The sequence below is a fragment of the Mercenaria mercenaria genome, chromosome 8 (genome assembly GCF_021730395.1).
Source record: "Mercenaria mercenaria strain notata chromosome 8, MADL_Memer_1, whole genome shotgun sequence".
Classification (NCBI taxonomy): domain Eukaryota; kingdom Metazoa; phylum Mollusca; class Bivalvia; order Venerida; family Veneridae; genus Mercenaria; species Mercenaria mercenaria.
The window spans coordinates 23454458-23468008 of record NC_069368.1 but is presented as its reverse complement, the minus strand read 5'-3'; the positions used below and the strand labels follow the sequence as shown (position 1 = coordinate 23468008).

Here is a 13551-nt window from a genome sequence, read left to right as displayed (position 1 = left end):
AAGCCGAGTTCGAAAATGTGTCATCTCGGGTCAAAAACTAGGTCACTAGGTCAAATCAAAGAAAAACCTTGTGTATGCGATAGAGGCTGTATTTTTCAATTGATCTTCATGAATATTGGTCAGAATGATTGCCTTGATGAAATCTAGGCCGAGTTCGAAAATGGGTCATCTCGGGTCAAAAACTAGGACACTAGGTCAAATCAAAGAAAAACCTTGTGTATGCAATAGAGGCTGTATTTTTCAATTATTCTTCATGAATATTGGTCAGAATGATAACCTTGATGAAATCTAGGCAGAGTTCGAAAATGGGTCATCTGGGGTCAAAAACTAGGTCACTAGGTCAAATCGAAGAAAAACATTGTGTATGCAATAGAGAATGTAGTTTTCAATTGATCTTCATGAAATTTGGTCAGAGTGATTGCCTTGATGAAATCTAGGCCGAGTTCGAAAATGGGTCATCTCGGGTCAAAAACTAGGTCACTAGGTCAAATCAAAGAAAACCTTGTGTATGCGATAGAGGCGGTATTTTTCAATTGATCTTCATGAATTTTGGTCAGAATGATTACCTTGATGAAATCTAGGCCGAGTTCGAAAATGGGTCAAAAACCAGGTCACTTGGTCAAATCAAAGAAAAAACTTGTGTATGTGATAGAGCCTGTATTTTTCAATTGATCTTCATGAATTTTGGTCAGAATGATTGCCTTGATAAAATCTAGGTCGTGTTTGAACACGGGTCATCTAGGGTCAAAAACTAGGTCATATCATAATCTAAGAAAATGCTTGTTTTATCACAAGAGACCAATTTTTTGGTCCAATCTTAATGAAAATTGGTCAGAATATTTGTTTCCATGATATCACTAGGTCAAACATGTTTTACACTGTTATGATGTGTTTCTTAGGTGAGCGACCTAGGGCCATCTTTGCCCTCTTGTTTTAATGTTGTGTCGTGTGTAGCTCCAAAAGTATTTGACCTAGAGTCACCAAAGTTTACAGGAATGTTGGTCAGCATGCGCAGTTGTGCACCTGGGGTTTGATGTCCAGATTCATTCTGTCGTGTAGGAATTATTGCCCCTGACTTTGAGAAAACATTGAGTGACATTTTGTTGATAAAATGATACTAAGTTGTTGTAGCTCAGTTTGTTACTCTGTATGTTTGTCATGTGTCTACAGCATGATATAACAGTCAGACTGGCATTGCACCCACTGCTACAAGTAGACACTATCGTTTATATGACAAAAGACTCTAAAACTGAACACTCACTATATACTCTGTATGGAATTTTTAATGTGGAAAAAGAGATACAAATGTAGTCATAAAACTGAAGTAAAAACAAAAAATAATTATAGAATGTGTTTAATATTTAAATAGTTTGTGATGTCTTATGGCAACAGTGGTAGAGAGGAAGTGACACTTAAAGGAAGCGATGGCTCAGAGTGCACAGTCAACTTAAACGGTAAGTTTGATATAAAATTAGGAAATATTAGCCCTAGGCTAAAATAGTATCAGCTAATTTTTTCAAAACAAGGGAGAGGTATGGGGCAACCTTCATTTTCAGAACATTTCAAGTAATTTTAAATATATAAGATGAGTTAAATTTTTAAACAGTACTAAGTATGTGCTAGTGAAATTCATGGTCTGCGGTGCTTCTGTCCAAGAATTGTATGTGACTAATATAATTATATTATTTCGGAATCATTCCAACAATACTGACCAAGGATAACAGTCACTGATCTTAGTAATGATGTCAGTTCCTGATAAAACCATAGTGGAAATTAACGACAAAGTATTTGGTTGAACGATGGTTACTGGTATATGAAGTCCAGTGGAATGCAGAAACAAATCTATATTAGCGGATTTGATCGGCTACCTTACCTGTTTATGGTATTTCTGCATGTTCAGGGCAATATTTTTCTAATGTGTAAAATTTGATGATTGGGTCTAGTTTTTATATAGTTTTTGTTTAGTCCGCTTGCGGTGGACTTGATATAGTCATTACTTTTGGCGGGTCAGTGTGTGTGCATGTGTGCGTCTGTCCGTCTGTCCGTCCTTGTCTCAGTGCGGACAACTGCAATGAAAGAGAGGGCCTTCAAACAGTAAAGAGAACAAAAGAGAATAACAGCTTCAATCCGTTAACAATAGATTAAAGGGCCAGGGCCCCCTATTCAAACAAAAGAAAATAACAAAAGAAATGGCTTTCCCGTTTAAACCGGACTTCCATCTGTCTGATTTTGTCCCAAACCTAACTGCATGACATGCATGGACCAATCTTGTTTATATTTATCATGAATGTTTACCTCAATGAGAAAGAGTGTCATGTGCAAACCCCATGTTCCTACCTCAAAGGTCAAGGTCACAGTTGGATGTCAAAGGTCAAATTGAAGTTTGTCTGGAGCATTTCTTCTTCATGCTTGGTCGGATTTTGATGTAACTAGGCATGAATGTTTACCATTATGAGACGGAGTGTCATGCGCCAGAACCAAGTCCCTAGGTCAAAGGTCAAGGTCACACTTAGAGGCCAAAGGTGCTGGCGGGCTCGGCATTTTGCCATTTGGCATGCAGAATGTATTTCTAGTTTATATTTAGATGATTGTTGTATTAAGGATAGAATTTCAGACACTTTTAGTTATAACAAATTGATTTTTTTTTCATCAGGTGCCACAGTAACATCATGGAAAAACAAAGGAGAAGAAATCTTATTTTGCAGGTAAGCTATTGATGAAAGTTTACTATTGTATACTAAAGAGGTATATTTTCAGACTAGATCCCACTTTAAGAAAAATGAGCTTTTAGATCACAAATCTAAGGTTACAAAAATGAGTTTGGAGACTAGTCTCAGAATGCAACCTTGCTATTGGTCAAATTCAAAAGTGAACCCAGAACCAGTCAGATGCTGATGGTTAGACTGGTCTCTGTCAACAGCAATTTTGGAGAGAAAAGAGATTTTTTATCTGCCTTCAACTCCTGCCTCCTTTTGAAGAAAAAAGGGGTCAATATCTGTAATATCATGCTGGTTGGGTGGTTAGTGGGTCTGCCTGCCAATCTGTCTATCAGTCAGTCATTTGTTAAGTAGAAGTGACCTTTAGGCCAAAATCAAAAATATGTTTGTTTGCTGTCTCCCCACCTATTGCTTAAAATGCTGGTCAATTTTTTTTAGCTCAACTGAGCACTAAGTGGTCAAGGAGAGCTTTTGTGATTGCCCTGTGTCCGTCGTCTGTCTGTTGTCCATCCCTTGTTCGTTCATCGTTTTCAACAGTTTGACTCGGAACACTCTAGAGGTCACAGTTTTGGCCAAATCTTAATGAAACTTGGTCAGAATGTTACCCTCAATAAAATCTTGGACGAGTTAGATATTTGGTCATCTGAGGTCAAAAACTAGGTCATAAGGTCAAATTAAAGGAAAAGCTTGTGAACACTCTAGAGGCCACATTTATGACTATCTTCATGAAACTTGGTCAGAATGTTAATCTTGATGATCTTTAGGTGAAGTTCAAATCTGGGTAGGTGGGTTCAAAAACTAGGTCACCAGGTCAAAACAAAGGAAAAGCTAGTTAACACTCTTTAACCCTTTAACCCATAGATACTCATTTTAACATATTTATACATTATCCAATAGATACTTATTTTAACACATCTATACTTTACCCAGTAGATACTCATTTTAACACACTTTACTACACTAATAGTTTAAATGCAAAATACCAATAAAATATATCGGCAATGAAGCCCACAAACAGGGTTTTCCCTAGGAAATTTATTTTGAGGGACATCATGTCCCCCCAAAATTTATTTTTCTGGAAAAAAGAGACTATTTTGGGGGACATGTTTGGATTTGCTTGAATACTTTGATACTCTTTTGGGCTTTTAATAGTTTAAATTGATTGAAATTAACTTTTAATTAATTTGGAAAATTGTTTTTTGGGGAAAACTCGTGCCCCACTTTGCTAAGAAAAGGGGGACATGAACCTCGAAAAGTGGTAAATTTACCACATTTTTTGGGGCTAGGGAAAATCCTGCCACAAAAGAATATTTGGAAAATTTAAACTGTTAATAATATTAAGATCAATTTCAGAAAATCTTGCGGTTATAATTGAAATTTATTGGTAATTTTCACTTTAAATTCATGCAGGTGGCTTTTTTTGAAAATCACATTTACTTTATATATAATAAGGGGCTATTAATGAATGGAAAAGTACACAGGTGACCCAAAAACATGTTATTGTTTGCATTATATCATTCAATTATGGCAGATTACATTATGTAAAAGTGAGACATTAGGTTGGAGTTAAGGTCAGTGTTACACTGAAATAAAAGGTGTGGTTACCATAACAACCATAAATGTTTGTGTCAAGTCTTTTGAAACCACCCCACTGGTGAATTTTTGTTTTAGTTTTTTACGCCACATATGCCTTAGTTATCATATACATATACCAAAGTGTCTAAATAGAAGAACTTCAAATCATTTTATTGACAACATATTTTGTCTATATCACAGTTGTTGTTTTGGTTTAACATCGTTTCAACAGATTTCAGTCATGTAACGGTGGCAGTTAACTAACAGTGTTCCTGATTCTGTACAGTACAAACTGTTCCGCAAGTAACTGCGACTTCCCACTGATCAAGGTGAGACCATGATTTCAGACACAATGTGTTATCAATAGTCAGGAGACATAAGCCGCCAGAATCGAACTCCACCCCGCGATCCGTAGACCAAGCTCTACCTACTGAGCTAACGGGCTGTCCTGTACCACATGTACTTTATCACATGTACTTTGACTGTTCATGTTCTATTTTGTAGAGCTTCTTTTTCAAAAGTATTTTGTCATTACTTTTATGATTATTGTGTGACTAACATATTTCTCCAGGTTCATGTTACAAACAATGGACATTTTAAAAAAATAGAGAAGTTGCAAAAATGAAAGAAAAAGTAGAGCTGTCAAAAATGACCAAAAACTGCAATATTTAAAAAAAGATATCAGTTAATCAATTTTCATTTCCTGGAGTTACCTATGTAAATATGTAAGAAACACAACAGAAACAAATTTAGAGAAAAAATATGTTTGAAAAAGAAGTTTGATATGTTCTACAAAATAGATTGTGGACAATTGAAATGCATGCGTCATAAACAAAATGCGTGTTGCTGAAGCTAACGCGTATTCCTTTACATGATAAGTATTATAAAGATCCATATTTTCTTGACAAATTTATTTTCAATAGTCATGATGAAAAAATTTATTGTCATCAGCCCGAGTAAATTATCAGCTTTTATGACAAGCTCTAATACTTGTACATCGAGCTGCCTGTAGCAAACTACTATCAAGATTTATGCTTTGTACTTTTTAGATTCTTGTTTAGTTTTAGTCAACTTTTAAATATTATAATCTATTTTTGTAAACTTTAAAACAATACATTGTTAAATATAGTGACTGTTAATACAATGAAAAATAAGTCATGCTTTGCAATATATGCCCTCATTTGAAAGAAAATCAGTTAATCAATTTTATTTTGGGTACTTTAATATTACCTAAACAAACAATAGGATTGCTTTAAAAATGCAAGTTTGTTTCTACCAAATAGATTTGACAATGTACAGCTCAAAGACAAAATGCCGCTGTTTTGCAAGATTATCTTTCATGGAAAGTAAATATCATTTTTTTACATTTTTTTAGTGACAAATTTTTCTCTAAATACAAATATTTTTAAATTGTAAATTCATCTGTTCAAAAATCATAGTGATGTAGATAAAAAATAATAATTCTCTTTTTGCAATAATATCCATTTTGTTAAATTTTATCTTGTGGATATAGTTTTAACAATTTGATAAATAAAGCTTTACAATTTGAATAGTCTGACACCTAACAAGGTGTTTGCTTAATGGCTTTGCCATTAGCATCTTAAGTTAAGCTTCTTCCATCTCAACAACTTAGACTTAAGCAAAGTAGAAATCTTGCTACAAAATCAGCTTATCTCTTTTACCTAGGCCTTTATAAAAATAGTCTACTAATTCTTTAACAAGAATTGTCTTTGTTTTATACAGGAAGCTACCCTAATATTTCCTTGTAACCAATTCTTCAGAAAATAATGTTTATACTTGGTTTGACAGAGCCCAATAAAAACTCCAGTCTCCAATGTCCAAGTATCATTCAAACTTGGACATTCGAAATAAATACACTGGATTTTAAAACACATGTTGACTCTGTCATTTTCAGGTATATACTTATTATATGATTTAATTTAAGACTTTGCTTATTTTTCCTATTGTTGAAATATGACATGACTTGAAATTAAGAAATAATAACTTTTGTAAAATATGCCAATTATAGCCAATATTGATGTTAATTATGGGATCCGGACATTTGCCCCCCAGGACATTTGCCCCCCAATGAGAAAGTGGACTGCTGGACATTTGCCCCTCAGTTGAAATGGTAGATAGGACATTTGCCCCCCAGTGCTTATTTCTGAAATGGACATTTGCCCCCCCCCCCCCCCCCCCCCAATATTTTTGTCCCCTAGTGATTTTTCAGGAACTTGGTAGAAGATAATTATCATATTGTAGATAACATTGTCTTTGTTTCTTACATATTTCTAGTAGATAATTGCCAAATTAACAAGTTTGAGTGTTAAAAACATTGCACAAATTAAAAAATTATAACACTGTTTGAGCACTTTTATAACTCAATAATAGGCTATTATTTACCTTAACACCTGAATGTAATTAACATATTCATCAAATTTTTATCAATAAAATAAGTTTTTTTTTACTGAAAATTGCCTTTTAGAGTAATTTGATAATAAAATGACATAAAACACAGTATATCTACTGGCACATAGGACAAAAATATGGGGGGGCAAATGTCCATTCTAAAAATAAGAAGTGGGGGGCAAATGTCCTATCTGCCATTTCAACTGGGGGGCAAATGTCCGGTAATACATTTTTTCATTGGGGGGCAAATGTCCTGGGGGGCAAATGTCCTACAATTATATTTTAAGTTTCTAAAAATAGTTGTTATTGTGGTAAGATTGTTATTAATGTTTGTGTTAATAATGTACCTCTTACTTAAAGCAAGAATATCAGCTAATTTTCCCATTTCTTAATTAAAGTGAGAATATCAGCTAATTTCCCCACTTTTATTAATATCAAATATGGTGTATTAAATAAAAATCTAATTCCCCATTTTTGTTAAAATTGTAATATATTGTTTTTTATGTATCATTCAAACTTGGACATTCGAAATAAATACACTGAATTTTTTACCACGTGTTGACTCTGTTGTTTTCAGGATTTCATCATAAAGATGTATTAACAGTCTGTAGTTTGAGTAGAAAACAACTGTAATAAAAAAAGGTCACATAACGAAAATCATAAAAAAATGTATTTTCTACCCCTTCTGAACAATTCTGTATATATATTTTATGAATATTACGAGTGCAGGGCAAAATCCCCTGCGGACAAAACCCCTTCGCTCATTTTTGCATAGGCAGACAAAACCTCCTACATCTTTTTTTACAAGGAGTACAAAACCCCCTTTACTGAACTTTACACGGAGGACAAAAAGCCCTAAGCGTTTTTTGGAAAGAGGACAAAACCCCTTTCGCGTTTTTTACTTGGAGGACAAAACCCCCTTCATCCTAGCTAGTATCAAAAGGGCAAATAATACACTTTTATCATTTCATTAATTTAATTAATTTTAGATAACAAAAGACAAACACAGAAAAATAAATCAATGTGTGACAATATCGTCTATTAATTATGTATCTGTAATTACGTACATCAATTGAATGTGAATGGAATGGTGTCTTGAAGATGATTAAAATTTGAGTGTATAATATGGATAATTGATGTACTTATTCTTTTATATACAATTACCACAGTTTGTTCCTAAACATTAACTAAAATTAATCAGACTGAAAAATGAATATTGCCAAAATTACTGCATAATTATAACAGTTTTTGAAAAAACTGATAAAATTCTGTAATCAGTTGACCTTTTAAGATCTCTTAATTGTTTCTTTTTTAGCTCACCTGTCACAAAGTGACAAGGTGAGCTTTTGTGATCGCGCGGTGTCCGTCGTCCGTCGTCCGTCCGTGCGTGCGTCCGTAAACTTTTGCTTGTGACCACTCTAGAGGTCACATTTTTCATGGATCTTTATGAAAGTTGGTCAATCATCAGTCCGGTCGTGCGATGGTCCTGCTCAAAACTTCTTTGCTTGTGACCCTCTAGAGGCCATAATTTCACAAGATCTTCATGAAATTGGTCAGAATGTCACCCTTGATGATATCTAGGTCAAGTTCGAAACTGGGTCACTGCATCAAAAACTAGGTCAGTAGGTCTAAAAATAGAAAAACCTTGTGACCTCTCTAGAGGCCATATATTTCACAAGATCTTCATGAAAATTGGTCAGAATGATCACCTTGATGATATCTAGGTCAAGTTCGAAACTGGGTCACGTGCCTTCAAAAACTAGGTCTGTAGGCCAAATAATAGAAAAACCTTGTGACCTCTCTAAAGGTCATATTTTTCATGGGATCTGTATGAAAATGAGTCTGAGTGTTCATCTTGATGATATCTAGGTCAGGTTTGAAACTGGGTCACATGCGGTCAAAAACTAGGTCAGTAGATCTAAAAATAGAAAAACCTTGTGACCTCTCTAGAGGCCATATATTTCATGAGATCTTCATGAAAACTGGTCAGAATGTTCATCTTGATGATATCTAGGTCAAGTTCGAAAGGGGGTCACGTGCCTTCAAAAACTAGATAGGTAGGTCATATAATAAAAAAACCTTGTGACCTCTCTAGAGGCCATATTTTTCATGGGATCTGTATGAAAGTTGGTCTGAATGTTCATCTTGATGATATCTAGGTCAAGTTCGAAAGTGGGTCAACTGTGGTCAAAAACTAGGTCAGTAGGTCTAAAAATAGAAAAACCTTGTGACCTCTTTAGAGGCCATACTTGTGAATGGATCTTCATGAAAATTGGTCAGAATGTTCACCTTGATGATATCTAGGTCAGGTTTGAAACTGGGTCACGTGCCTTAAAAAACTAGGTCAGTAGGTCAAATAATAAAAAAAACCTTATGACCTCTCTAGAGGTGATACTTTTCATGGGATCTGTATGAAAGTTGGTCTGAATGTTCATCTTGATGATATCTAGGTAAAATTTGAAACTGGGTCACGTGCGATAAAAACTAGGTCAGTAGGTCTAAAATTATTAAAATCTTTTGACCTCTCTAGAGGCCATATTTTTCAATGGATCTCCATGAAAATTGATCTGAATGTTCACCTTGATGATATCTAGGTCAATTTCGAAACCGGGTCACATGCGGTCAAAAACTAGGCCAGTAGGTATAAAACTAGAAAAACCTTGTGACTGCTCTAGAGGCCATATTTTTCATGAGATCTTCATGAAAATTAGTGAGAATGTTCACCTTGATGATATCTAAGTAAAGTTCAAAACAGGGTCACGTACCTTCGAAAACTAGGTCAATAGGTCAAATAATAGAAAAACCTTGTTACCTCTCTAGAGACCATATTTTTCAATGGATCTTCATGAAAATTGGTCAGAATTTTTATCTTGTTTTTCTTATTGAACTGTTCATTAAACTAAATTGGATGAAGGGGGTTTTGGCCTCCTTGTAAAAAAATGCAAAGGGGGTTTTGTCCGCCTAGTAAAAACGTGAGGGGAGGGGTGTGGGGTTTGTCCTTGTATAATTCAGTGAAGCAAGTTTTGTCCTTGTAAAAAAGATGAAGGGGGTTTTGTCCCCTGTGCAAAATGAGCAAAGGGGGTTTTGTTAGAGGGGATTTTGTCGGATCCCAAATATTACGGGTCTGTTGGGTATGATTTCCAAAGTTAAAATTTACACGAGGGGTGGTCTCGGTGGTGTTAACATGATCCTTAAAATCTATAAATCACTTGATTGACCTGCACATAGGAAGTGTGTTTATTGGGCACAGCTGTCAAAACAAAGCAATTAGGGTGTTGTTTGCATCATTTTTGACTACATGGACCAACAAAGTCTTTGATCAATGCATCTTAATTATCAAAACATTATGTAATTAATTAATTTTATGATCTGTGACCTATGAAGTTCTGTATGTTTGATCCAAGTGTAGATTTTAATGACTGATTAGCTGAGTTTGTTTATTTTGAAAATTACTTAATATAATCCTTTTTAGACTTTTTTTTACCTTCAATTAATAAGATTGTCCATCTGTAACAGTAAAAATATTGCTTTTCTGTGGTATCACATGCTGAAAACAGCTAAATTAAAATAATTTTCTATGGTCTTAGGTTTGTAGCTTTCTGTTTTAAAAAGATATTTATCACAAAAATATGAAAAATATACCATCAGAAAGAAAATTTAATTAAAAAAATGAATTATGTTGGATACTAAATGGTTATAAAATAAGTATTCATAGACTAATTTTGATCTGAGTAACACAGTTATAAATTTTGCATTTTTCTCCAATAACCTTTATGGAGATAATGTACAGATAATGCTATTGAGTGTATTGGTTACCAATAATCAATACTGTTGTATCTATATGGGGTAAAGGGATAAGCCACAGTTTGATCATATCTTAATGAAATTTTGTCAAGATGTTAATCTTCAAGTTTAAATCTGGGTCAGGTGGGGTCAGTAACTAGGTCACCGGGTCAAATCAAAGGAAAAGCTTGTTAACACTCTAGAGGCAACACTTATGGCCATATCTTAATGAAGCTTGGTCAGAATGTTAATCTTGGAGATCTTAAGATCAAATTCGAATCTGGGTCATGTGGGGTCAAAAACCAGGTCACAAGGTCAAATCAAAGGAAAAACTAAACACTCTAGAGGCCACATTTATGACCATATCTTAATGAAACTTGTTCAGAATGTTAATCTTGGAGATCTTTACGTCAAGTTTCAATCTGGGTCAGATGGGATTAAAAACTAGGTCACCAGGTCAAATCAAAGGTAAAGCTTGTTAACAATACGTTTTAAACTCATGGGAATTGATCAGAATGTTTGTCCTGATGACTTCTATGTCAGGTTTGAATCTTGGTCATGTGGGGTTAAAAACTAGGTCACCAGGTCAAATCAAAGGTAAAGCTTGTATGACTGTATTTTCACAAAACTTCGTCAGAATCTTAATCTTGATGACCTTTCGACCAAGATGGAATCTGGGTCATGTGGGGTCACAAAGTAAGTCTCCAGGTCAAATCAAAGGAAAATCTAGTGAACACTCTAGAGACCACATTTATGAACATGGGTCAGGTGGGGTCAAAAACTAGGTCACCAGGTCAAATCAAAAGTAAAGCTTGTGAACAATTTAGAAACCACATTTATGACGGTATCTTCATGAACTTGGTCAGTGTTAATCTTGATGATCTTTAGGTCAAGTTCGAATCTGGATCATGTGTGGCAAAGAACTAGGTCACTAGGTCAAATTAAAGGAAAAACAAGTTAACACTATAGGCCACATTTAAGACCATATCTTAATGAAACTTGGTCAGAATGTTAGTTTTGATGATCTTTAGGTCAGGTGAGTGATACAGGGCCTTCATGGTCCTCTTGTTTTAAGTTGGGATATGACAGAGGCCACATATATTTCAAGTAAGCAAAATAATAAGTAAGAAAGTTTAAAATGTATTATTCATTTACATTCTTTTATACAACATACACAGATTTGTCTTATTTTTACAGAAGAAATATTCTACATAAGAAATGATATGTATAATGTACTGGCAAAAGTATAATCCCTCCACCAAAAAAAAAAAAAAAAAAAAAATTGACTATCTACCTTCCCAACTTTAAAAAGTAGACCCAGGAGACAGCAAACAGACTTTTTTTTATTGTGGCCTTAGACTTACAAAAATGTTTTGCAAACAGCTCTCAGTTTTTCTCAGTTTTCTTATTAGACAAGTTTGTTTTTGAACCTATCAAGAACAGATTTTAGTCCTCTGATATTGATGTGACTTTGCCTAACATTATTTTGTATGATAACAGTATGCTTTTCCATGTGTTTTCAGTGAAAAAGCAGTGCTTGATGGGAAGAAAGCCATAAGAGGTGGAATTCCAATTGTTTTCCGTAAGTTTTGCTTTTATGTCCAGTGTGTATGATCCAATATTTTCATTGCATCCCTATACCTTCTTATCTTATTATTAACTTTACATGCAATATGCAGCAGTTCTACTGAACAGTTTATATATTGTATGTGTAGGGGTTGTAATATAAATGAGTTTTGCTGGGTTCCGTTCAGTATTTGTACAGTAATGACAAAATGACAATAGCTAGTCTATATTGCATTTGTTTCTGTTGAATTTAACATCTTTTTTCGACTTCATGTTATGTGTGTGATGATCATTTGAGCCACGCCATGAGAAAACCAACAGAGTGGCTTTGCGACCAGCATGGATCCAGACCAGCCTGCGCGGATGCGCAGACTGGTCAGGATCCATGCTGTTCGCTAACAGTTTCTCTAATAGCAATAGGCTTTGAAAGCGAACAGCATGCTGGTTGCAAAGCCATTATGTTGGTTTTCCCATGGCACGGCTCATTTTACTTTAAAGTTTGTTTGTGGTCTCCTTACCAAAATTAACGTCTTCTTTGCTCAAGGTTTCTTTTCCCACCTCTGTATATAGCAGGGAATGTTTACAGGCATTCTCCCCTAGAAAAATGTTTTTCAAATCAAGCAGTTTTTCCTTAATAAAATTTACATCGGGAATTTTACTCCCCTATAACAAAAAGCAAGCTGTATGAATCTCATATAATTATTATTAAAATAGTTATTTACTATCAAAGTTTACACCAGGAGAAACAATCCCCATAACTCTGATTTGAATTTTGACAGAATTATGCGCCTTTTTAACTAAGAATTTTTGGTTTAAGTTTTTGATAAAGTCAAATATCTCTGTTACTATCAAAGCTATTGACTTGAAGCTTAAAATACTTATTAACCATCAAAGTCTACACCAGAAGAAACAATCCCCATAACTCTGATTTGAATTTTGACAGAATTGTGCCCCTTTTTAACTTAGAATTCTTTAAAAATTTTTTGATAAAGTCAAATATCTCTGTTACTATCAAAAAGCTTTTGACTTGAAACTCAAAATAGTGATATACAATCAAAGTCTGCACCAAGAGACACAATGCCCATAACTCTGGTTTGAATTTTGACAGAATTATGCCCTTTTTTAATTTAGAATTTTGGTTAAAGTTTTTGATAAAGTCAAATATCTCTGTTACTATCAAAGCTTTTGACTTGAAACTTAAAATACTTATTTACCATCAAAGTCTTCACCAGGAGAAACAATATCCATAACTCTGATTTGAATTTTGACAGAATTATGCCCCTTTTTAACTTAGAATTTTTTGTTAAAAGTCAAATATATCTGTTACTGTTAAAGCTTTTGACTTGAAACTCAAAATAGTTACTTACTATCAAAGTCTACACCAGGAGACACAATTCCCATAACTCTGGTTTGAATTTTGACAGAGTTATGTCACTTTTTAACTTAGAATTTTTTTTACTGGCGAAGCTCTAATTCAGAGTCAAGCACTGAGAAAAGTCGA

General features: G+C 34.3%; 1 protein-coding gene across 1 annotated transcript in view; it reads left to right on the top strand.

The window, feature by feature from the left end:
• The window catches only part of LOC123565460 (uncharacterized), a 57288-nt gene that overhangs the window by 14021 nt on the left and 29716 nt on the right, over nucleotides 1–13551 (top strand). The window contains exons 2-4 of the mRNA XM_053549537.1: nucleotides 1370–1454; nucleotides 2654–2705; nucleotides 12008–12066. Coding sequence (XP_053405512.1) covers nucleotides 1376–1454; nucleotides 2654–2705; nucleotides 12008–12066 — 190 coding nt within the window. The 5' untranslated portion in view covers nucleotides 1370–1375. The remainder of the gene's footprint in view (nucleotides 1–1369; nucleotides 1455–2653; nucleotides 2706–12007; nucleotides 12067–13551) is intronic.